The sequence below is a fragment of the Pagrus pagrus genome, assembly GCF_965226575.1.
Source record: "Pagrus pagrus genome assembly, chromosome: 4".
NCBI lineage: Eukaryota > Metazoa > Chordata > Actinopteri > Spariformes > Sparidae > Pagrus > Pagrus pagrus.
Window position 1 is genome coordinate 26685453 of NC_140188.1, and position 27270 is coordinate 26712722.

Consider the following 27270-nt stretch of genomic DNA (forward strand, 5'->3'; position numbering starts at 1 on the left):
TACCAGGCTGAAACAGCAATGACTCCATGCAAGTGTGCAAGCATGTGTGCGTGGGTGTGGGTGTGCATGAGTCTGCATATGAGTTCGTGTGTAAGCGAGGGAAACAGAAATCCGGAGCACTGCAGGAAATGGCTTTGAAACCCACAGCGAATCGACGAGGAGCCTCAATTTTTGCATAATCCCATTCAGAGGAAGACAGAGTGAGTGAGAGAAGAGGTGAAGAAACCCAGAGTGATGGAGGGAGAAGAGTGGGGAAGGGAAGGGGAGCTATATGGAGAGACGGAGCGGGGGAATCAAAAGAAAAGGATAAGTTTGGTGGAAAGTTTTCGGTGTGAGAAACTGCAGAGAGGCGAGAGCGCTGTGAAAGAAAGAGGCCGGTATCGATGGAAGATGGAGAGGAGTAGAGTCGATCCAGCAGGGAGAATCAAAAGAGGGAAACAAATGAAAGGAAATGGTGGCGAAAAGAGAGGGAGACAAGAGTGAATGCATGAAACTTTTCTCCTGCATCCATTAAACTGGCTGTGATTCGGTTAAGTCTGAGATTTTCCGACAAAGTGGTTCCTTTTGTTACATTCGTACCAGACGAATCAGGTTTAGCACGAGTGTACGCTGAATAAAGAAAATGCGCAGCTCTGCAGTTTTGTTGGGCAACCTGACTTTTTACATAAATGTCAAGTTTAATTCCTAAAGAAAGCGGCAGCGGAGCTTACAGATGTGACGACTGTGAAGAAAGCGACACAGACTCCTGTTGTCTTCACCGCAGAGAGTGTGTCTGTCTGTCTGACACTGGCCAGTCTGTGTCACTCTGTTCACACGCTCCCTGTCCGAATACAGCTTCCCAGGGGGGCAAACTCAGTGTGTGTGTGTGTGTCAGTGTGCGTTTATATGTGTTTATGTTAGCTCAGATCTCATTTTCCGCTCTCTTGGGTGTAGTGCGATCAGACAGATAGAAAGACTGATGAGCAGACTGACAGACACATGCAATAAGACCCACCAGCGAGGGCGATGAGGGAGATGAAAGTGGTAAGGAAGAGAAAATAACAAGACCATAGAGGTAACTGCAGAGAGTATTGAATGTGTGTGTGTTTGCGTGTGTGTGTGTGTGTGTGTGCACTCTGGTCGATACTTTGGTGCGTGAGCTTTGTCTGTAATGAGCTCCAGTAAAGTTTGTAGATCCTTGGGGTTAGTATATGTTATTGCCTCTATAGAACAAGATGAACCTCCAGCACTGCAGCAGAGGAGGTGTGTGTGAGTGTGGGATACTCACGACTTTTAGCTTCTTCACCGCCTCCTCGCATACGTGCATCCCCCTGGACTCCTCCACCTCGACCAGCCCCAGATACTGCAGGGGAGAGAAGGCAGAGGTATTAATATCCCAAAAACCAAACAGATTTTGATTGTTAAAAAGTTTTTTCGTTTCTCTGTTTTCATGTTTTAGAAACACTCTTCATCGAACCTCCGTGTCAATAAAGCAGCTGAACTGAAGACTATGTCGAGACAAAAGTGACATAAAAGCAAGCAAAGCCTCATTAGTCCCCATCAGTATTTCTGTAAGTGACAGGCAAGAAGCTAATAAGCACCGAACTGGATTTACAGCCACATGTTGCTGCTGATAATAAGGACAGGAGAGAGAGAGAGAGGGGGGATTGTAATCATTTATAGTCTCACATCCCCTTTTGTTGTCTCTCCAGTGCTCTGCACAGTGTTGTACGGAAAGCCCACAGGGACACAATTAAATCTCCCCGTAGCTCTGCTCCAGTCAGAAACCAAACGATGAGGAAAAAGGAAAATGAGTTTTTAGAGTTTTAAGGAGAGTTCTGAGTTTAGGGGAGATTGGTCCCTGAACTAAAATATCTGTTGTAAACAACAGCTGGACAAGTGTGGCAGATTTATGAATGAGAGTTTTTAAACGACAGAAGAATTGCCTGCGATGTCATCATGAGATACACACTCACTACAGACATACATTAACATGAGAAATAGTTTGTTTGTGTCATAAACTGCACAAATCGCTAAAAGGATGGGTGGAATATGATCAATATCCCGAGATGGAAACCTCTCTTTCAGCTTGGAGTGCATGATTAGCTTTTAGCATCTAGCGAGCTCCAGATTTTAATAAGCCACTGAATGGTTTTGCACAGAAACCGATTTTAAAGTAAGACATCTCTCACTGTTACTCCCTGTTTCTGACAGTTAAATTAATCCTGCAAATGTTCACGAGGCTCTATGATCGATGCTTTGTTGATCACCTTGACGTGAGCGACTTGGTGACAGCTGATAGGACAGCTGATTTTTTAATCAATTGATGCTGCAGCACCCTCAGTCCCTGCATCCATGGCTGTGTATAATACTCTTTAACTCCTGTGCGGACAAAGATTGTTGAGTGAAGTTTTGCCTGTATACATATCAGTTTTGCCCCAGATAGGCTAGACATTTAGAATAAATTGTTTCAGGTGTATTTTGATGGTAAACAGCAGGATTTTTATTTATGTTAATGTTATTTGGGTGTACTTTAAACCTGTGCTGCCTGTGATCATTTCTCACTACCTGCAAGACATATCATATCATATCAGCTAGCTAGAGCTGAAAGATGCCTATCAATGCGCGGCATCTATGCCACCTTGATAGAGAAGGCGATGAGTGATCTGATGATCAGTCAGTCAGAGATCTGTTGAGGACAAATGTGATTTTAGTGTCTGTTTGCTTCACTTTGTAAACTTTCCAACAAGCCATTTTCCTCCAAAACTATCTGCTTTTCTAAAAAGGCAAGTCTTCTCTCAGTATTGAGCTGAAGCAGCTCTGGAGGAGGCATTAATAGTGTATGACTTGTGAATACATTTGGAGTGAAAATGGAGAGAAGGCAGAGATGTGGGAAAGAACAGACGAAAAGGGGAACAAGGAGGTAAGAAAAACTACAATAGAGAGGCTGAGAGGTTTTTTTAGTGCGATCATCGCTCGCTGTGACGCTCCGAGCTCCACTCCACCGCCCATCTCATCACAAACTCTGTGGAGCATTACCGTCAGGCCCGTTCTCCATGAGAATTGTATTTTTCTTTTGCTTCTGGTTTCTCCACTCAATCTCCAGCCTTTCTCTCTCTTCACCTGTCTTACCCAGTTCTACATCTCTCCGGCTCTCTCATTTCATATCTCACAATGTCTCCTGCTCCCCTCTGCGTGCCCTCATCCCTCACCCTGTCATTTCCTGTGGTCCCCTTAATCTATAACATCACCTCGACGTCGTCCCTCCCTCTCTGCCCTCCCTCCCTTACTGTCATTGTCTCTCCCGCTCTTCAACAAATTACTTCGGCTCTCAGCGATAGGCATATGGTACACACTCAGGCTGACACTGGATATCAGTAAATTGGGCCATCAATTATGCTTCTTATTTGCATTCACTGCATATGAGGCTGAGAGTCTGTGCTTTGTATATCACGTTTCGTACGGATCAAATGCTCTTCTATCCTACTAATATAAAACTTGTTATATTTATTTGATATAAATAGCAAAAAAACGATGATACAGTCTATTTTCGTGATGAGGTGGACATCAGAGTTCAAAATATTTCTGTCTTATACTCAGCCCATTACAGTTAAATCAGTTTTCTTGTGTTTTTGAAGAAAAAATAGGCTCATTGGCTCGCTCTGATACTACTCTCACGTCTATACAATGAATATAAAGCTACAAACAGCAGCCGATTGGCTTAGCCTAGCATCGAAGTGGAAACATGGATCTGTCCACAGCTGTTAAACCATGTTATGTGTCAGTGAGTGTCAGAGTGCTCGTTGGCAGAATTTACCTTTGGATGGAGCCAGGCTTGTTGTTTCCAGTATCTGTGCTAAGCTAAGCTAATCATCTCTTGGCTCCAACTCCATAGTGTACAAACATTAGAGTGATATCCTCTCATCTAAACAGGCTCACCCACAGAAATGGCTGGGCCCCCCAGGTCATGCAGCCAGCCGCCTGCTGTGCACTTATGATGATATTTTGATGTTGAGTAAAGAGAAAACAGGCTACATTTTACTAAAGTACAATGTTTGTTTTTTGATGTTTTAATAAGTAACAGCAAGATTTTGTTGTCACTGCTTAACATAATGATGATAAACAGGATTATGGCATGGGCTCCGCTCGCGACTGGGCCCCAGAGAGCTTTCCCCTTCTATCCCCCCTCATCGGCAGCCCTGCATCTAACTTTCTAAAGAGCAATATTTCAAAATGGCAAACTATTCTTTTAAATAAAGCAAAAATATACCAAACACTAATATACATGTATGTTTGTCCATTACATACAGTACATGACACCTTCTACCCAAATCTCCGACAGTTTAGCTAAAATAATGAAGGATATACTGAACATAATAAATACAGTGTGATGCTGCATTGTTGTTATATAACAGACCTACATGCATGAGGTGTAGATAGATCATCTTAACAGCTTTGTCCTGAAGCAGATTCTGGGTTTGCTCTTCTTCCGTGATGTTCAAGGATAAAGCGTTGGATAAATGAGGATCCAGTGCACCTGTCTTCATACAGGATGCACTGAAATGACCCGCGACAAATGCACTGTGTCTCATTTACCCTTTTGTGTAGCCCTGTGATTTATTTAGCTGAGGTTCATGTTACTACATACACAGAGTAAAGTTACTCCTCACCTACACTGGTCTGCTTTCTTCTGTCACACTTACATTTTCACTAACAGAACGTTATTTTAATGTTCTTATTTTTAATAATGACAAATCTTAATGATGCAAAATGATAGTGTTAATGATGTCAGACATATGTTGTGACCTGATACTCACCCTAACAGCGAAGTTACATTTGCCCTTTCGTACAGCCTCCTCGTCAGCCTGCCACTGATGCGGTCTGCTGGCCTCTGGCACGTAGGTGGGCTTCTTCCTCCTCAGGCTCTGCCGAAGCTTGTTCATCTCCGGGGTCACGTGCTCCCTGGTACTGCGAACAGAGACAGGGAGGTTTAGTCGTGTAGAACGGAAAAACACTGAAAAAATGACAGCGGCATCACAATCAACTTACACAAAAAAACAAACAATACAAACAGCTTTCATTTACTCTCAAATTAACAGTTGGCACATTAAAGTTAATTAAATGCAACAGTGCCAGACTATGTTTTAAAGCAATGCCACTCGAGAGCTTTGTACAGAAACTGTAATCCTGTGTTTCATACAGGATTATGAGTGAAGTGGGATGGATTTCATTGATTAGCTCAAGCTCATTATGCAGTAATCATCCCTAACAAGGCCGTCAGTACATTAGCGCCATAAACACTATCCGCCATGATGCTCCATTGATTCGCCATTCAGAGACAGGCTGTGCCAATCACACAGGTAGAACATTAACGCTAATGAACACAAAGCACGGGGCTCGCTTTCATCTTTCCAAGAAACATCAAGAATGCTGAGTGAATACTGATCAACGCACACACACACACGCATACACTCCAGTCCTTCCCTGAACACGCACAATTCTCACCGCGCTGCTTAATTAGACCATTCAGCCCGCTGGCCTGTTTAGCGATGCTAATTTCCCCGCATAATGAAACATGACGCCATCAAAACATGACCTGCTTAAAAATGATAATTACTGTTTTCATTCCTCCACAGTCACATCAAGATCTGCTGTACAATAAACACATCTGTCCCCGTGTGCATCCTCTGTCTTTGTCAAGACTCAATTAACTGCATCACCAGCTGCCCGAGGTTTACATTGGACTCTACTGTCCCTCTTCCTCCTGTTTTTCCTGAGTCCACTCCCTCCGAATCACCTCTTGTTTGTCTCTCTACATGTTGTTTACTTCTGAGGCTTTTTCCGGCCACTCTTGTCTGATAAGAGACACAGCGCAGGGCTGGAAAATAGAATAACAACCGCGGAGGGACACAGGAGATGTTTATCTTTGTCGAAATCCACTTTCATTCTTCCATATGTCTTGGGTTAATCTGAGTAAAGAGAATACTTTTTTTCTTACCATCTGGTTGCCCCATGAATCACCATCCTGCCATTAACAAGGGGTAAATGCACACAGATATTAAGATATATAATGTCCATATGTCAGCAGCGCACTGAAGTGGAGAAATCTTCCCTCTGCTCTGCCACAGGTCAGGGTTTACACACATATATATGCACACAGACACATCACTTCTCATCATCACTGCTAAGTTACCGGTGATGGGCGCAACAGGCTGATGTACCGGAAGCGTCTGCAATTACCCCCCGACCCCCCCACACACACACATACACACACACACACACACACACAGATGTGTGTGTAATGCAGAGTATTCAAACGCAACAGATCGAGTAGCTTTACACATTTCTGGCATGTGAGGCATGCGCGCTTTGCCAAGCCCAGACACACACGAAAACACACACACAGACCCCTCTGCAGCCGGCGCACACACACACACATGTCGAGGCTTGTGCCAGTCATTTCTGGGCGAAACGCCAAATGACTGGCACCTGGCTGGCAGCAGCAATGCTGCAGCAGGTGTGAACGTGTGTGTATGTGTGGCTGGTGCGTAATACCCCACAAGGGAGGTGGAGGGGGGAGTTATGAGGGACAGGGTGGGGGAAAGAAGGTGGCGGTTAGGGAATACAGGATGGCCTGTAACTGCCCTCATATGGTTTGGGACGGAGGGAGATGGAGGAGGAGGAGTGAGCGAATAGGACTGGCATCTGATGCCAAGCCAGCCACACGGGAAAGACAGAAATGAAATCATTCGAACTGAGGGCACTGGGACAAGTGAAAAATGACTGGAAGAAGTGGAGGAATGAAGAAATGAGGTGAGAAAATGAGTGCTGTAACCGACAGTTCTCCTGCTGATCATCCATCACTCTTCCACTTGTAATAAAATGGAAATGTGTGGGGGTTTGAGAGAAGAAGAGACTAAAGAGAAACTTTTTTTATCAACAAAATTGAATTATGTTTATCCGCTTTAGACCGCAGACATTCATATCTTATATTCACATCACAAGAGATATTACATTCTTGTGGTCGACCCTCGATTAATATCTAGTGTGATTAAATTTCTAATCAAGAAAAGACCATCCCACACATTTCCCTTTGTGCTGTTTTGTAAAGTGACAAGAGAGTTCGAGCACTTAAAGGCTTTAGATTAAATAAAGAACTGTAAATACTTTGGCTGCTCAACAAATGTCAAGACAAGTTTATGATGTTCTGTCATCGGAAGATTATATTTCCAGGACGCCTTTTTCTATTAAGCAGTTACACTAATGAGGTCATCAACTCTGCCAGACTCTGTGGCACTGTCAAAGTTATAAAATATATTGTATAGATGTATTTGAAGAAATGAGGTGTGAAAATCAGTATTGCGATACAACCAATTATCCTGCTCCTCATCCATCAGTCATCGTGTTTAGTTAAAATAGAAAGGAAAAGGGGATACGTGCTTAGACAAGCTGACTAGAGGGAGGAAAACTAGATGAGGACAGAAAAAGACAGACAAACCAACAAGAATACAAGAAAATATAGCTTCAAGAGGGTAATCAGAGTGATGTACTGATGAGCAAACATCTGGCAAAATATGTGAGACGACACATGGGCGGCATAAATTCAAACTCTGTGTCTTGAAGATATAATGTGAAACATTTCTGCATTTAAATATCTAAAAACAACTAGACCTTTGATGAAATTTCCTTTAAAACATCACATTGTTTTCATACATTTCTTACTAATTAAAAATGTTCTTAATGTTTTTTTTTTTTTTTTTTTACAGAGTTAGTCATTTCACAGTTTCCAGTCATTATGCCAAGTCAAGCTATCCTGCTGCTGGCTGTAGCGTCATGTTTACTAGACAGACACGAGTGGCATCAATTTTCTCATCTAGCTCCAACAGAACATAAAGAGGTGTATTTCCAAAAATGTCCAAACTATTATAAGAAGAAAGAAATTTAGTCCAAAATTGTATGTGTCTCATGGTGGGGTGACATGAGAATACTGCAGTGAAAACACGTGAAAACAAGTCGATAGTCCATCTCTTGCTGAGCAGCGCAGTGTGAAATGACCAGAAATCTGGTAGTAAACACTCTTTGATAGAGAGACACATTAGGGTGGAGACATTACCCAGCATGCAACATGTAAAGGCCTTACATAGCTGTGACCTCACCCCGCACAACAAGAACCATCTGCACGAGGCAGAAAAGACAGGAGACAGACAGAGGGGGTGGGCTGGCAGGCAGTTAGGCAGGCGAGGATGGAAAACATCAAAATAAATCTATAAATCAATGGCACAGATGAAGTCCCACTCTCGTCATAAACCCACGCAAAACTCTTCAGCACTTCAGCGTAGACTACACAAACAAGAGGCCCGCTGCCAAAAAACACATAGTTGTTCCCCATCCAGTGTTTGAGCTAGCAGCCATCTGGAATGTATTGTTGCAGCGGGGATGGCAGGAGGGACGACTTACAATCAAATGATGTTATGTCGTAGACTTTCAAGTTTGTTCACCCGAGCTGACCTCCCTTCATCTGTGCTTCCTACCCCGGTTCCTCCCTATTCTTCTTCTTCACTGGTGTTTATAACTCTGATCTCTTCTTTGCTCTGCTCGTGTGTGAAAGATGCACTGATGGATACAAAATATGGGCCTGAAGCTAAATGTCTGCAGCTCTGGCGATGTGAAAGTGAGGAAATGGGTTTCACAGGGATGAATTTAGCGAGAAGAGTTCGCCTACGCATACAGACCAATAAAATGTGGGGGAAAATGTTTTTGCTCCAGCTTGTTAAGTTGGTATTTTAATTGTTAGTATGTTGGAACAATTGTCATTAACAATACCAGCGTGTGTGCCTTTTTGAATCTGAGCAGCATCAGCTTATTAGCTTGCATTTAAGGCGTCACAAAGTTAATATTGATGTCATTCTGCATTCGTACGTGTGTCACCTCTCCGTTCCCTCCACATAATCGATGTTAAGACTGCATGAACTCATGTGTGTCCAGCTGTGTTTCGTGCTTGCCAGATGTGAGTCTGATTGATATCTTTGGCACCCTTGCTCTCTTTCACACACACTCACGTACACACAGCGCTCCTCCCTGATCCAGATGTTCTCTGTTCAGCGGCGGCTCAGAGATTTTGGCAAAACAGGACACACTCCTCCCTCACACTTCTTCTCAACCAGAAACACACCTCTTACAAGGAGGGAGATGGAGAAGGAGGAGGAGGAGGGGCGATGTCGCCACACACACACACACACTTAACACAACACACGTAACACAAACACACACAGTGACTCATTGCCACCTTGCATTACGGTAAGCCATGTGTCCGTGAAGCTCCGGGGAGACGAGGAGGGGACAGCGAGAGGTGGAGCAAGTGTTCAAGTGTGTGTATGTGTGTGTGTGTGTGTGTGTGTGTGTGTGTGTGTGTGTGTGTGTGTGTGTGTGTGTGTGTGTGTGTGTGTGCGTGTGGCAGCAGGGGATTGTCTTGGCTTAGTCATCAGTGAGCTGACCACTTTACATGGACACGATGTACCTCGCTCTGTTTCCTTCTCTCTGTTCAGTCGAATTCAAGCGCTGACTTATTGGCTGCGCAGCTCAAAAGCTGGTGTGTTTTGCCAAAGCATCAAGCGTGACTCAGAGTAAATTAAAAGTCATAGCTGAAGAAAAAACATCAGAGGTCAGCATTACTACAGCTACACACAGTACAAAGTGTCTCAGGATACATGTACACGAGCCATATGCTCTGTGGTTCTGTTTATTTAAACCGTTTTTACACAACCATCTGACAAGCAGAAACACATTTAGCAGTAAACCCTGTTTAGTTTTTGTTCCAGACGCTGACACTCTTTAACATATTAAAGACATATGTTATTGTTTCCATCTTGGTAACTCTCACTGCTGACACGTCACTATCTTTGTGGACATGAAACTGACTTTGTGATGCTGACTTTATTCACACAATGATCAGATCAAAGTTCTTCTTTTTTTGCTTTAGTACGTCCCATCAGTGTCACAAACAAGAAGTCTGAACATGTACGACCATTTAGTTAGATGTCTCAACACAGCCCATGGTAAACCCACTGTGATGTGACCCACTGGTTTGAGGACTACAAGTTTGGCATTACGGCTGTCACCATCTTGTTTTTTTGGAGAAGAGAAGGCGAGCTGGGGAGGATACGCACCGCTACGCCTCTATCCTCATTGGACTACTGACTGAGAACTTGAGGACACACTGTGGTAGCAACAGACTTGAAATTAGTGACTAGAGACCATAAACTCATTGGGAAACTGATTATTGTGCTAATAAATCAAGCAAAAAATAGGGTCATTTTCTCATAGGCTTACATACAGTCAGACTTCTTTTTGAAACCAGTGGGATCATCCCTTGTTGGCCATAGAAAAATATATTTATTACAAACTGTTGGACATGACTTTGTGGTAGAAAGTGAAAAACCCCTGAGCCGTTGAATTACCTCAAAACATTTTCTAATTAAACTATAATGAATAAGTGATTAGTTTATCAACAACTTATTAGCTACACCATATTGTGTCATGTGATTGTGTCTGTCGAGCAGTTTTACTTTTGAAGGTGGGCCTCGGGCTGTGCTGAAGCACTAAGAGGGTCTTCCATGTTCAAGCTTTGTTGAAGATTTTTGTAGATTTCCAGAATTACCGACTGTGACGTTCACTGTATTTTTTTAATCAAAGCTTTCATTGAACATTTTTACCTTCATCAGCTTTGTGATTGATTCTCTTACGTACGCTATCGCTTTTAGTCTCGTTACAGACAAAACAACTCAAGCATGTCCACTCAATTAAACACGCGCACAAACAAGTGTTCTCCCCCATTCATTTAACAACGGCTTTAAATGTCACTTCAATGGTGACTCATCTCTGGGCTAATGTCAGACAACAAACCGTTATCTAGTTAATTGAATAAAATCAAAAACACATTAGACAAAGGCACATTAACTGACACAAACACACACGCACGCAGAAAACTGACCCAGTTTCTGGGCCCTGCAGACTTCAACTGTCACTGGATGACCCGGATAGGGACACTAACTCTTACTATCATCCAAAACTGTCTCTCTCTTCCTCTTTCTCTCACACACACAAGGCAAGCGGCAGGTGGTCTGTGTTTGTGCGTGTGTGATTAAAAAATAAAGGAGTCTGACGTAGCAGAGATAAACCAGGGCACTTGTGTTTAGACTGAAGGCTGACCCAGGACAGGATGGCCTTATTTATTGCAGAGGTTGATGAGGCTGTGTAGGAGCGTGTATGAATGTGTGTGTAGCTCAGAGAGTGACAGGCGGAGAGCAACATGTGAGCTCATGTGAGGTCAATGTTCCTTCCTGGAGGAAAACTGTTGGTCAGCTTTGTATTCGACAGACAGACATATTACACACATGCACAATCTAGCGTGGAATGAACGTCCTTGTTTCCTTACCAGCAGTTAGGAGAGAAAATTGATATCAGTTTAATCAGTTATCATGAGAGTAAACTTGAGTCAGACTTAATAAGTCTCGACAATAGCCTCGACGAGACAGCATTGAACAGGCCTCGTAGCGCTAAATATTATACAAAATGGTTGGCTAAATCATTGTTTAGCGACGTAAAAACACTTTTGACTGCGGAAAAACTGGCATCTTGACTTGCAAATTTGCCAAAAATGACTTTGGACTTGATTCGGCCCTGTACCCAAAATGCTTAAAGACAGCCATGTTGTTAGTACATAGGTTGCAGGAGTTTTAGCCTAGCTTAGCAAAAGGACTGATAACAAAGTGAAAAGCCTTGTTCTGTCAAACTTCCAACAACTACAAAGTGCTCAAACTTACACAATGTATTTATAATATTAAACAGAATTAAAATAAAAACAGAAGCATTTTGATTTAACAAGTGGTTGGCTAACTATCAAGCAGCTAACTATTTAGCCAACTAGCCAAAAACAAATATGGTAGACCAAAAGGTAGCCCCTCAGATATCGTGTCCTAATCAAAAAGTTGATGGCACTGACAACAAAATAACAGGTAACATGGACACAACATGTTTATTAGAAGGTTTTGCTGCTGTTTTAAAGTGGATTTTTCTTTTGTAAGCTGTTTCCTGTGCTCGGCTAAAACCGTCCTCTAATCTCTCTACTAAACGCACAAAGAGGAAACTGATATAAATGTTTTTATCTGATTTTTAGTAAGACAGCACATAAGCATAATCTCTAGATTAAACTTGGTCAAAATCCTGAAATGTATTCAAATCCTAGGATCAGCAACAACAAAAAATAACATCAAAACACAACTCAATAAAATATGGTCTGTATTACATAACAGACAAGCGATGAGCTTAATTTTCCACGTCAATATCACGGCTGGGAAAACAACGCAATCCCAGAAATTATTCACCATCACGACATCAATAAGTGATTTCCACATAAACAAGGGGAACCACTGCAGCAGAAATAAAACAGTAATGTACAGTCTGTGATCGTGCAGCAGCTACAGGGAGCAAATGTGAAGCCTCTCTAGCAACAGCACATACAGATCAGTGCAGAGCTGTTTATGGTACAGTGTGTAGGAGGCTTTATGAAGCATACTTTTCTACAAGAGAGGAGGCAAACAGCCATAATACACCGGCAATGGTCCTTTCTGTTGGAGTGTGCGTGAGCGGGTACACACTGATGTACAGGGACAGCTGAAGCAGAGCCATGTGTTTGACCATCAGCCTGGCACCCACTGTGACTATTGTCTCTGTCTTTCTCCTACACACACACACACACACACACACACACACACACACACACACACACACACACACACACACACACACACACACACACACACACACACACACACCTCAGCTTGCTCCATAAACTACGTCCTCTCTATAAAAGAGGTCGGTGGGTTCGTATATCTGTCTCTCATTGGAATTCAGGGCCGATCTACAATCCATAGCACTGTATTTTTTATGTGCTCATACTGTAGAACTGGTCAATACTGTTCATAACAGCATATGACATAAAACAGAGGTATGTCCTTGAATGATTTCCAGACTGTAAAATGTCTGTGTGGAATTAAATTTCCTGTTTCCTGCATCGTGTGAAGGGTTAATATTTATTGAATTTGAAGAAGGAAAAGAGAGGAGGACTAGAAAAGAAGTCTAACTTTACTGTGAGTAAAAACATTGAACATCCAGAAGCACACCAGGAATGACTGTTGTGCATTTGTCACTGAGCTCTGTGAGCCATAGCGTTTCATCAGTGTCTGCAAGAAGGATGAATTAAATGAAAATGAATTAAAAGTAAGACAAGGGTGTGTGTGGAGTAACAATGACAACAGGGTTACGTACAGATGTCAGTTTGATTGACATTGACTGGCAGACACACACAAGCACGTCCTGTCCTTCCTCTGATCCTCTAATGTAATGTGATCGTTCAAGGGGGCTTCTGGTCAGGGTGAAGCATTACAGAAAGCTGATATAATTATAGGCAGTGTGTGTGTGTGTGTGTGTGTGTGTGTGTGTGTGTGTGTGTGTGTGTGTGTGTGTGTGTGTGTGCAGGCTGGTGGTCATCTTGCATAATGAGAGTGAATGGCCGTCTGTGACTCAGGCTGCAATGCAGCGTGGGAATTTAGTGTATTATGACAGCAACAGGTGAATGGAGCCTGAGAGAGATGGTGTCATCATGATGTGGTCACATGACTGGATGAAGAGGTGACTCAGCCTGCTGATCCAGGATCAGTTCTCTCACTGCCACTTTGTCCTGAAATCAAAACTTGTCTGCGACAAGTGACTCATGGTCACAGGTGGAAGAGGGAGAAGTTTACGCTGCATGTGCACTGTGTGAGAGCAGAATATGAGCTCTTGGCAGGAAAAATGCAGCTCCTGTTTGTTAGTAGCCAGCTGGGAATGATAGATACTGGAGACCAATATTGTACGTTTTCTGTGTTATGAATGATATGTCTGATCAAGAGCCTTCAGAAGTCTTCAGAAAACCTCATCCTGGACGTGTTTAACCCTTGAAAACGTCTTTTTCCTGACAATGACTTTTTTCGCAGCTAAATCATCCAGGTTGTGTGTTATTTTCGGCAAAAAACATGAGCAGCCAGATCATCAGCCACAGTTTAGCCACACTGTCTAAACCACTCTAACTTGAGGCACCTGAAAGGTCAAAGTTTAAAGGTGAACCAGGAGGTTGATGAAATTGTAAATGATGGAAGTTAAGTTTGGTTAGGCTGATATTGCTCCTGTTTCTTGTCAAGTCAGACTTTTTTTTAGTAATTTTCCCTTTCAAGAAGAGATACACTCACTGTATTTTTATAGTCATCAAATAATTGAATATCCAGGATCACACCAGCACTAAGAAACTTAATATATTTAGATTTTTATGGGAGGAAATAGTACTGCAAAGTCATTTCTCGGTTCATTTGACTCAGCAAGGAGGCTGCAGACTCGATATAACACTAAGAACCTGGAGGAAACGCATCAGTGACTCAAACAAACCAAAAATAAACATGAAGGTCTGTTTACAATGTTTTCAATTAATTTTTTACCAGCTGTAGTGTCTCAATCTCTAATAACAGATTGAGGGAACCGTTACCCTCAGAAAAAAAAAGTTTACTGGAATCGCGGCAATAAGTACCAAAACACTGCGCAGCTGCGCAAAGTTATTCAAGCAGATATTATTTTATGTTTCTTTGTATAAATACCAGCAGACATAGGGTATAAATACAAACACTTGCATGTATTTGATTGGTCACTGCAGCATTTCCACATTGCATTGCAGCAAGTTAGACAATACTGCACTTTTTGCTGCGTCGGCACCTCAGCTGCACCAAGGGACTTGCTCCAAAAGAAATGATCCTTTAAGTTCATTCTGCATCACTTTAAATTAAAATGTAGAGCAAACAGAGAGAGAGAGACAGCAACATTAATCTTGACACAACAGAGTCACTTGCCTTACTATAAAAGTAATAGGATAACTGTGTCAACCGTTAGACAGGATGGGTTTACTAAGAGAAGTTCTTGCAATGAAATGAGATGTCAGCACTATGAAGATGGATGGGTCCAGGAAGCCGCGCAGGCGTCCAAAGACGACTCTAGTCATGGACTATAGATAATGCTCCAAGACACTTTAGCACACATGAGCACACTCTCATAATTTTCCACACATACATACAATTCAAGTGCATACATCATGTTCCCCGCTCTTCCGTCCTCACTCGTTCAGGCCACAAATCAAGTGATGGGACCGAGAGGGGCCGAGTGCTGAAGCCGGGAGTCTGGGAAAACATCCTGCAATTAAAATTATCTGCTTCCCCGTCCTCTCTGCAAATAGGATTTAGCTGGGAAACTTCAACTGATATTATGTTAGCTTTGCAGAGAGAGAGTGTGCGAAGCCTAGGAGACGCTTGTGTGCTGCTGCGCTCACACACATTCACACGCACTGTCACATGAACGCCGGGAAGCACACACAGCTCCTACACCTATTATCCTCTTCCTCCAGGCTTATCACGGTGCTGTGTCACTGCCCCTCCTGCCACTGTTTCAATTCCCACCCACCCAAGTTAAGCCAGGGGAAGATTGTCTGTGTGTGTGGGTGTGTGTGTGTGCATGTGTGTGTGTGTGTGTAGCCTGTGTTTCTGCAGGGCAACTAGCTTCCTGTCTCTTTGTTTGTTGCAACAAGTATTCTTGTCCTTCAGTCTATACATCATTGCAGACATTGCATTTGTTCCCCAAAGTCTGTCCATGAATGTGCGCATACCTGTGTGTGTGTGTGTGTGTGTGTGTGTGTGTGTGTGTGTGTGTGTCTGTGTGTCTGTGTGTGTGTGTGTGTGTGTTTGTGTGTGTCTGAATGGGTTCCAAGACACAAAAGAGAGGCAGATTAACATAACAATATCCAAATCCCCCTCTGCCCTTGGAACAGCAGGCAAAGAGGGCACAGACCACGCTAGCTTTTACGTGTCTGTGTGTGTGCCTGTGTATGCCATTCATATGTGTATGACATGTGCCTACATCCATGTCAAAGCACGTCCATTAATGCGTGCATGCGCGTGTCTGCAACTGTGGCTAAAACAGTGCGTGTGTATGCGGAAGCTAATCTAAACGCAGTGCAGCGAGGCATGAAGTGGAGCAGTCTAGTCGATATGCTGCAGTATCATATTGTCGTGCTGTGTTCCCACTTTGTATTCTCTCCTATCAGTCTAGACCAGAGGCACAGGCCAGCTTATCATATGTACCACGTCTCTGATATGATAGAGAAGCGCGCAGCACAATTTCATCTCCAGGGTGGGAGACGAGGCTCCCAAACCAGAGACTTTACAGAATAACCCACTCTTATTCAGACCAGTGCTCCAAAACTGTCACTTCTTTACAGACACTGCTTCAAAACATCATCAAAAGACACATGAAACAATATGGGCCACAAGACTATGGAACATTTAGGACTCTGAAGCTGCCAAGTTCACTTTGGTGATCTCAAAAAACGCCACAAATGATTTAAAACACAATGTGACCTCACTCAAATGTTCCCAGGCTGAAGAACCCATTGTTGTTGCAGTCATTTCTCAATGTCTTGTCAACCCCACCCTTGAGCCTGAATTGTGCAGATTCTACGTCAGACTCTTGGGTCAGAGAAGAATGCCAAGTGACGCATACACCACTGAACTCTCACAGTCAAACGAAGCAGAGTTTAAGCTTGGTTTTCGTAGTTTTCAGCAAGTTCAGTGTGTATATTAGATTTCTCTACTCTTTCCTCATATCTTTTCATCTTCTTTCCGGCCCCTTAATGTCCATTTCCTCCAGTCAAACCTTTTTCAAACTTGTTTTGAAAGCATTGAAGTAATTCTCTCTGATGTAAGCCCCAGTGCTTCATGTAATATACTATGCTACAAGTTCAGGTAATGATAGCAACCAAGTATCATGATTGTCTGTCTATTTTTAATCTCCTAATTCCTCTGCTGAAATGGGAGGAAATTCATATTTTGTCCATAATAAATCCACATTTCCTTGACAGTTTCCTCTCTTCCCTCCGCCCATTTTTGACTCTTCCCTTTTCAAACTCCTACTTTCACACCCCTCCTCTCATCATCTCCCTCCTGTTGAGTCTCCGTCTTGCTGTTCTTCAGTTGTCCTCGTTTCACTCGCGGGTCTCTGTCATCCACATTATTCTCACTCTTTGCTTCGTCCTTTTTCTGTTTTTTTTTTTTTGCAACACACGCGAGAGCTGTCCTTCTCAATTATATAATCATGAGGGCAGAGGGAGGAAGAAAAAGAGAGGAAGTGTTCAATTCGGGAGAGGATTTAAGCAAACCTGTCCCTTCCGTCAGCCTGACGAGGCTTGGGAACACAAATCTTAAGTAAAAATGGTTTGTGGCAGGTGTACGCACATATGAACCCATATATACGTGCACACACAAACATGTGTAGGCACCGACGCTATGCAAGAAAAAAAAATGTTGGGCGTTTGTATCAATTTAGCAGGTTTAATCTCTTCCATATGGGCATGGGGGCTAATGCATCTGCTAAGGCTATTAGCCGCTATGAGCCCTGTGGATACAGGCTGGACTAGACCTATTATCAGTTTGGCAGTGACTGAGAATTCCCCCGTAGCCAATAACCCGACAACAACAGCAACAACAACAACAACAACAACAACAAACCGCAGCTATCATGAAAACCCCAGATCTCCCGTTGACCTCTATAGAGCCTGCAGATGTCTGCCTTTTTGAAACAGGGTCAACTTGATGGACAGAAAAAGAGGTGAGGCTGAGAAAAACAGCCCAAGGTACTGATTGCTACGGTAACAGTCGACCCAGTTTCAAAGCAAAATACACCCAGGTGCTCAACCTCACGCAGAAAACTGGTAAATGTATGCATAGATACACATAAAGTGGATGTTTGGATGTCACCTGCAAGCTGCCTAACAATCAAACACCCACACAAACACACTTTTCACACCCCTTCCTCTGTGTTTGACTCACCTGAGTTCGATGGCCTCCCCCATCTCGCCACAAGAACTCATCTCACACAGGAACAACAGCAGATGTGAGGAAGATGCAGAGATGACAGGCTGAGACAGAGAGAAGTCCCTCACACTAGCGGCCACAGCAATAACAACAGCACAGGAAAAAGATGAGAGGAGGAGAGGAGCGGGAGAGCGTGTGATGATATTGCGCTCACAGAGAGGGACAGAGAGGAGAGGGAGCGCAGAGCAAGAAACAGAACCACACCTCTTCTTAAGGGATTAACTTGGAAAAAGGAGCCCTGACACACTCGCAGATACACACACACAGTGATGCACCCAAACACAATCAAACTGCCCACGACCCAGCATGGATGAGCGTCTGGTGTGCAGATACACACTGTACACGCACGCATGTACGCTCACAGCTGCTCTAAAAATAAAGCCAAATCAATGTTTGATGCTCCAAATCCTGGGAGTGAGGGAAGAAGGGAGTGGGTGGATAGAAAGAGAGAGAGTTGCAGAGAGAAAGAGAAAAGGGGAGGGGTGATTAAGCCAGTCATGGCTGGTGCTGACACAGTTTTCTTTGCTCTCCATCTGCTATGGGCGCACTGGTCAAGAGTGCACTGGGGGAGAGGCCAAGAAGTGGGGCTGGAGCCTGGGGAACAGGCACTGGAGCTGGAGGATGTGTTTAACGTGAGGACTGGAACTCAGCCTGGTAGTATGTTTCCACAGGGGCGTTACTGGACATGAGGGAGAGGGCTGCTTCCCAGTACTGGATGCTGAAGGGCAGGCCATAGAAATACAGCAGCCACAGTTCCCAACAGATGATTAAGTACTTGCTTTTCAAACTAGTGAAACCCCTCAGTCCACACCCAAATGAGCACCTGGATGTAGGAACCTGCCATGTTTTGGTTTCTGTTCCTGATTTCAAGCTGGAAAACAGCTGGAAACCTACGTCATCTGAACATTTCAGTTATCCGTTTTATCTGAGGTGCAGTTTTGTGGTGAGAACTGACCTGTGTATCAACAGTCACATTAAATCTAGTGTAACAGTTTGTTCGCAAGGGCTGGGAGTGTCAAGAGGTTTGTGATTCATGTTGCAAAGCCTTAAACATACTGTTTAGGTCAACTCTTGACTGTATATCAGATGAAGGGCAAATGCATCGCATCGCCACTTAAATATAATGCAAAGGAAACTGCACCACAGGTAAAAGAATATATACTGTCTGCTTTTTTTCATAGTGTAGCGACAGTGACAGAGTAGGTAATGCTTGAGAAAATGCCTCAACGTGTTTAATCATGAATATATATATAATGAAATGTACTGTACGTCCCCAACAGATGTTTGTTCAATCCTGTACTCAGGTCAAAGCTCAATCAGGTGCTTTGCCTTGCGGAAGGGCAGGGGTTTGAGGTCGAGGGTTACTGAAAGGATAGACCTTCAGGGATAAAGATAGATATAAAGCTGGGACTAGAATAAAGACTAAAGCCAAGTCCTGGGAGACAACACTACTGCATGAAAAACACAGCCATCTCATTCATTTTTACAGAACAACTGCATTCTCACAACAAAGGTTGTCCGAAGAAATCACATTTCTCACCACAACACAAAGTGACATCATCCGGCAAGATGGTTATCTATAGAGCCTCACAACATTTGGTTGAGGGTAATGAAAGGTTGTGGTGATTCTGTCAACAGTGATTCAAGGTGCAAGACAAGAGGTGTTTACATTATTTGCAATCAACTGAAACCATGATCTGTCCTTGACTTTGACCAAAGTGCTTTTTTTGGGGAATTCAGGATTCAATACGCAGATCTCAGTCTCTGGTGTCAAACTCCTGTGTATCGACCCTGACCACCTCCTTGTGAAATTTGTGGCAATTCCCTCACTCAAAATGTTTTAGTTTTGAGAAAAAACCCGTTTCCTCACCATATAAATCATTCGGTGGAGTACATTCACACTTCCATGGGTCTATAACTCAAACTGGACTTTGAGGATCCTATTTCATCATCTCACCGGTACCCAAAGCAACATGTCCACCACACAGGTCTTCATTTTGTCTGGATACCCATCAATACTGGGTATAAATAGGAACAATGGCTGGATGTAAAGTTGAAATTGAAACTGTTGGTATGGTTTGGAGAGAGAACTGATGATTGGGACTTTGGGAAAGTGATGCGGAGCAGTGCAGGAGCTGAGGTGAGAGGAACAGGAAGGACACTTAGAAGTCAAGCGAGCAAGAGTGATGGAGCGCTGTCTCTAGAGACGACAGGTCTGGGGATTAAGGGCTAACATAGGTGTAGACGTGAAGGAGAAACTGACCTTGAGACTTTTACGAGGGTTTTGCATGGAGCTCTCAGAAAATTACATCCCTGAACTTGAAGAGATGGTTGGTGAGGAAGGATAAAAGGCCTGTCGGTACGGGGGTTTAGGAACAGACGTACACATCCTGCACCACAACCCACATGGGCACACAACTAATTAGAAGTGTACATGCCTCTTTAATGTCGTGGGAATTTGAATCTGCTCTGAAAAGGTCACTCAGGATGGAATCGAGACAACTTTTGATTGTCAGCCCACGTGCAGCTGCAACTGGATCCAGACATTAGAGCCTGTGTGTGGTTCAGGCGAGTGAATAGGTAGCTAGAACTGAGCCTGGAGATATTGTAACTTAATGCAGCGGTGTGTGTTAATGCTATCGCTCTCTTCTCACACATTCCTCGCCTTCCATGATGCCTGTTCATCCCCTAAGCTGTTTACCCCTGCAACACCCAGGGCCAGAGATCAACAATAGATGAGACTGAGAGGGATCAAAACGTCCTTGTTGTGCGCTCGCTTTGTTCACGTGTCTGTCACAGACACAGCACTCATTTGGAGCATTTGGAGCTAAGAACATCTCTCTCTGTCTCTTTATGCTTATTGTCAGCTGTTTCCATTTTATGATTAGGTTCACAGGCCTAATTATTCTGATTGTGATCTGATGTACTTAAATGGCCCCATGGGGAAACCTGTCAGTAAATGAGTACACATGCACCACAAACAAATATTTACGACATTATGCAGCTACAAATAATGATTTGTACACTCTGATCTAAGCCCTCAACACATGTACAGTCACAAACAACAAAAGCAACACTGTGTAGTTTAGCTTTAATGAAAACCTTAAGGACAAATGGAAAACTTTGGGAAGCAAGAAAGAAAAGTTGAGCAGAAGAGACTATGAGGAGACTCAAAAACATGACTTTCTATCATGACGTCATATCATTATTTCTGGACAGTTGGGTGATTCTCTATTGTTTAACGGTGCATAGCAACAGCAACTGTGACATTTACGAAATCAGATGAAACCCCACACAAATGTCACTGTGGTATTATTGTTGCCAGTCTATTTATTAAATCTCATGTCACGACTCACAATGTGATTTCATCATTTTCCTTATCTAAAATAAATAAACACATTTTCTGCTTTGGCAATTACTTGACAACAAAAACATCCCTTTAGACAATTCTGTGTCAGTCTATGAGACACTCTCTGACTTCTCAAGTTAAAGACAATATAAAGTGGGCTTATTAGCATTAGTAGCAAAAGGTAAGAACACCTCATTTGCTGTTCGGTATTCTATCGACCTTTAATCTTCATCATTATTAACTTGTCCTCCTTCTCTTTTCCTTTGCACTGCTACAGGAGCGAGGTGCACACACAGAAAGACGAGGAGGGTGAGAAAGAAAGGAATCTAAAAATAGGTGAAGAAAGGGGAAGATGAATCCACAGAGGAAGACAAAAGGGCCGGAATTTTTAGCTAATCAGAGGCAGGTTCTGTAGATATTATCTCCACAGTGCTGTAACGTGCATGTGTGTGTCTGTGTGTGTGTGCAGGCATCTGCTCGGCCACGCATATTCATCTGTCTGAGTGTGTGAATCTGTCTACCGGGCAGACACTAACCTAAGCCTATTAAAGCTGCTGTGTACTTATGAAACATGATGAGCTCACCAACCAGGTGGTAGCAGACACACTTCCTGCTCACAATAAATAAGCCCTCTGGCACATGGTTCAAGTGAGCCATTCCACCTTTTAGTGCCCAAACAGAGAAACTTCATTACGCTGCCTGTGCCGTGTGTGTGTGTGTGTGTGTGTGTGTGTGTGTGTGTGTGTGTGTGTGTGTAAACATGTTAAATCTGAGACTCGGTGGTTTTACAACCACCATGCCTCAGTGACTCCGTAACAGCCTGTTATTTTAACCAACGCTGTCTGAATGTAAATTAGGCTCCTTCTGACACACACACACACACACACACACACATACACACACACACACACACACACACACACACACACACACACACACACACAACCACAATTAATTATCAGCGGGGTTACAAATACTCAATAATCTAACTGTGTGTGCAAATAAGCAATCTTCCAATGTGCCAGTGGCCTGCAGGGCCTCTGGCACACACATGCTTACAGTAACAAACAATAACCTACTTACTTCACCCTGACTGGAAACCGTAATAACACCACAGTAAATGATGTGTGATAACTATGCAAGTCTTTCATTTGGAGGATGTTAATTAGAGGTGATTTCTCTCACTGTTTTTCTTATTTCAATACTATACTCAGGTAATTAGGCCCATTTTAACCTACAACATCGGGACAAAATCCAAAACAAGCTGACCCAGTAAAGTCAAGTAGAGAAAGGTGAACAAACTCAAAGACAAAAGAGTTAATTACATAGCACTGTATTTTTTTTCTCCTCGATACTCCACCAGTCATGTTGCTGCTTTTAAAATAGAGTATGGGCTCACATGGACGACAAACACATGGACATTCTCTTTACTGCTTATATGCTCATGTTATGTTTACCTCTTTTATTTTATATGTTAACTGTGCCACTTAAATCAAGCATCCTCTTCTCCTTCCTGTTAGAGTTCAAGCCCAGTTGCCAGAATAAAATGATGGCATTTAAAGCAACACAATGCGACTTTCCTGAGAAAGATTTGTAGATTGTGGAGTCTCATTCCATGCATCCATCCATCCATCCATCCATCCATCCATCCATCCATCTTATCCTTTGTGGGATTGTGGGGGGCTGAGCAAATGGTAGGGTACAACAGTTCATCACAGGGCTGAGTCTCATTTTCAGGTTGTCATATACCAACGCTTTGGGTTAATGGCTCGGGTCCGACTCCGAGCTGGGAATGAGACTCAACAATCAACTATCTTTCTTCAGAATCACAGAGTCATCAAGTTTCAACGCATCCTTGGTTTGTGGAAACATACGTCGCCAATATTTATTCTAGAGACTGGGTTGAGAGTTCCTGTTTTTTTTTTAACTCTAAAACACATAATTTAGCAAACCTTGTTTTTGGAGGAAGGAGAAAAGACAGGAGAAGTCAGGTGTACTTATCTTATCAGAGCTTGTATTGTTTAAGCAGAAGGAAGGATCACTGTTATAACAGCTTTCATTTATTTTTGTCACTGCTGGGAGGAGAATGAGACGGATCGGGCTATAAAGGTTTGAGTGTTACTTTATTCTTTGGCTCTTTGTCTCATGAAGGTTCAAACCCTGCATGCCACACAGCTGCATTAAACGCTGAAAGAACCGCTTTGTTGAATTCACTTCAGAAATAAGTTTGTTCTCATCGTCCCAAACAAAAGACGATACTGGAAGAATAAATACTTTCAACATTTACATTTAAGTCCATTTTTCATTTTTCCCACATGATATACTGTAGGTAATGTTTCCCTTAATAGTAATATGTAAAACGACACACGACCAATAAATAAAGTTTTGTTTTCTTGTTTTCCTTTACTGTGACTAAGCCAAGCGGAGGAAATTACAAACCAACCACTTCTTATGAGATCATTTCCTTTAACATACCACATGCTTTAGGCATGTACCCAAAGCCTCAATAAGTCTGTGTGCATGTTTTTGTGTGTGTCCACAACACATGGAATGACTGCTCTGTAATTTAGCAGTATCAAACAGTTCAGAATGGAGAGCATGTTTAGAGACTGACCTGATGTGAAACCCACATTTTTAACAAAAAACTCGATACTGTTCTTTCAGAAGAGGACAAACATTTCTTAAACCTGCATTACTTGTTTTTTTTTTTTCCATTTATTTTTTTTTGGGACACACATCCAGCAGATACTGAGCAACATCAGCACTCATCTGCAGTGTTTCTGGCCACCTGGTGTGAATGCAAGCGTAAACCACCATGACATCACCCACTGGTTTGTGGACTACTTGAGATTGACACTATGGCCGTCGCCATCTTTGTTTTCTGTAGTCATACAAGTGACCATACTTGGACGAGAGGGTGAAGCTGGGGAGGATATCCTGATTGGATCTGACCGAGGACGCGCCGTGGTAGCGCCGTGTCAATCACCCTGCTTTGTCATCTATTTTACTCTAAATGGGACCATAATTCATAAAATTAACATCACGTTGTATTGAAGAAGACTGAGGTAATAAATCAAGCGAGAAGTAAGGTCATTTTCTCATAAGCTTACATACAAATGTACCTATTTTCTTCTGAAACCAGTGGAGTTACCCCCTGCTGGTCATTAGAAAGAATGCAGGTTTAAGGCACTTCCATTATTATGGCTTTTATACAGTTAAAGGGTGAATGTAAGTCCAGTATTCACTCTCCTTTTAGCTCTTTTTTTGGTCTCTGACTCTTCAGGGTAAATATCTGGCTTTTGTTGCCAAACGCTCCACTATGTTCACTAACTAGCCACTAATGTTGCTTGTCTGCCATTTGGTGCTAGACAGGTAAAGCACAATTAGTTTATTGGAGCTCTTTTCTTGAAAACAGCTTAGGTTGCGGGCCTTTAAACCAAAACATTTAGCTGAAAGACTCTAAAACAAACCCCACCTTCGTAAGGCTTGGAACAGTGGTGGTGCCATCTTTAACAATAAATCCATGTAAAATTAAAATATTGATGAGTGCAGCTTTTATGTAACATATTAGTAAATAGTGATGTACTCAGATGTACTCTGTGAGGAGTTATGTCATCGTCAAACGTCGACTCTGTTCTGCGGAGAAACAGTTGGATAATCTTGGAGTGGGTTTACGCTTCATGCTTCGTATGGAGGTTTCATTCACTGCAGCTCATCATCATGTTATATCACCGCCGCTTTGACTTCTGCTAAACCAAACACAAGCTATCCAAACATCTGATGATAGGGCCGCCTGATACATTTTGATTAGCCAATCAGCTCTGCCAAAGAATCCACCAAAGCTCTCTTTTTCATCCAGTCACACTGTGTAAAAACTGCACTCGGGTGGACGGGCTGTCCAATAGGGATTCGTGACAGCCAAATTCACTGCCTTATCCTGACAGGCTGCTTATCGATTTCTGCCTCTGGTCAATACCACTCTCACTTTTTCTTCTTTCTCTCTCTACCCTCGTCCGTCTCTCCTCTCCTCAATGACTCTCCATCAACGTATGTCTCCATTATACCCGACTTATCTTTCTCTACACAACCAACGCAAAGCCTGTAGTTACAGACAAAGCCTCATTGACCAAACATGAGATGATGGAGGAGTGTGTGTGTGTGTCTTCAAGTGGCTTTGACACATAGGCTGGGTGTATGTCAACTGATCAAGCTTGGTACTACATTACATGATCGATAGCTTTCCGTCCTCTGGGGTGTGTGTGTGTGTGTGTGTGTGTGTGTGTTGGTATATGGGTCAGGTATTTGGGCCCAACTAGATGGCAGCGGCCAGTTTTCAAACCTCACATCCTAACTCCACACCTCTCCCCCTCTACCCCATCAACATGACATCCAGACTCCGTCACACTACAGTAGACACACACACACACGCGAGGACCATGTGAAAACCTCGCTGCTGCATGGCAACCGGATCCCATGGCAACCAATGGTATGGGGTTTTTTTTTTGTGGGCTTGGAGAAAGAGGGAGAGAGAGGAGAGGGAAGGGGAAAGAGGAAGGAGGGGTGGATGGGGTGACAGATATTTGGGAGAAAAACCGCAACTCTGGAAAAGAACGAAAATAGACGGAGAGAAGAAGGCAGAGGAAGTAGCGGAGCAGCATGAATACGTACACACACACACACACACACACACACACACACACACACACACACACACACACACACACACACACACACACACACACACACACACACACACTTCTTTCAGTGTGCTGAGATCAGATGAGCATGAGGAGAGAGAGACAGACAGTGACAACATTGTGGGTGAAAGAAGACCTCCCTCTGCGCTGATCACAACAAGAGGGGAGGGACAGAGTAAGATGGAGAGGAAAAAAAGTCATCCTCTCAATCATTTTACATTAACACATCACAGCCCGTTAATGACAGTGTACTCAAACACATGCAGGGTATGTATAAAATACTGGCTGGGTATCTATCGGCCGTTTGAGAAAAAAGCACAGGGAGTACATGGTACTTTAAGAATTTAAAAGGGACCTAGAACTTTGTAAATACAATGAAAAAGCGGTAAACAAGGGACTGTTTTCTGTACAGTCCACATATCCTGTCCTTTTACCGTAATAAGACATTTTCAAGTCTTTGTTCTGATAGTACTGTCATGAAAAGATAACAGCCCTTAGCTCCACTCGTATTTTTTCTAATGCTTGCTTTTAAAAAGAAACTGATAAAAACTCTTTTGGGTGAAGAAAACAGTACTTCTTAAGTTGTACAGTGTCCAATAAATATAATAGAATAAAACATTTTTACTGTCCTTGTACAAGTTCAACAAAATTGAGTATGGAGCTTCTGTATACGATGCTTTAAACCTGCAAACCTCCGCCAAGGCCCAAGAGTCCACTTTAGCACTATAGAGACCAGCCACCTAAACATGACTCATGGCTTTTTTCATCTAGATCCATGCACTATTTTCCTGTAAAATTAACAAAAATGTTGCATTGTAAAAGAAAGTTAGAAAAAAATCCTGTATCCGTCCCTTTATCTGGATCCGCACTAAAACTTAATGGGGTCTATTCTGGGGCAGAGACCCATCCTCCATCCAAATCCATTCAGTAGTTTTAGTTTTTGTGTAAGGGGGAGGAGATAAAAAGGAAATACATAGGTACAAATAGAACAAAACATATGTTAAATACCAATAAAGTAAGTAGTAGTAGTAAATAGTGCAACAGCTCATATGTGCAAAACAGCAACAAACCAGTGCAGTACAGGTCTGTAGATGCAGAGTCTTCACAGAAACATAATGTGGCTGAGTATATTTCTCCCTGAGAACTGAAAGTCACTAATGACATTTCAATAAAGTTTTTGTCTGAGCAGCTGAGCCCCATTCGACACCACAGTCCCTCGCCATTTTAAAGTGTACACAACTAT

General features: G+C 42.8%; 1 protein-coding gene across 4 annotated transcripts in view; it reads right to left on the reverse strand.

Annotated features, from left to right (window-relative positions):
• numbl (NUMB like endocytic adaptor protein) overlaps nt 1–27270 on the reverse strand; it is a 63041-nt gene that overhangs the window by 12938 nt on the left and 22833 nt on the right. For 3 of the 4 annotated variants that reach the window (XM_084351021.1, XM_084351020.1, XM_084351022.1), the window contains 2 exons: nt 4797–4947; nt 1268–1342 (listed from right to left, as the gene is read on the reverse strand). In XM_084351021.1, the coding sequence (XP_084207147.1) occupies nt 1268–1342; nt 4797–4922 (201 nt within the window). In that variant the 5' untranslated portion in view covers nt 4923–4947. Of the gene's footprint in view, nt 1–1267; nt 1343–4796; nt 4948–17936; nt 18221–27270 lie in introns of those variants that run through there. The other variant, XM_084351019.1, reaches the window with a different exon arrangement.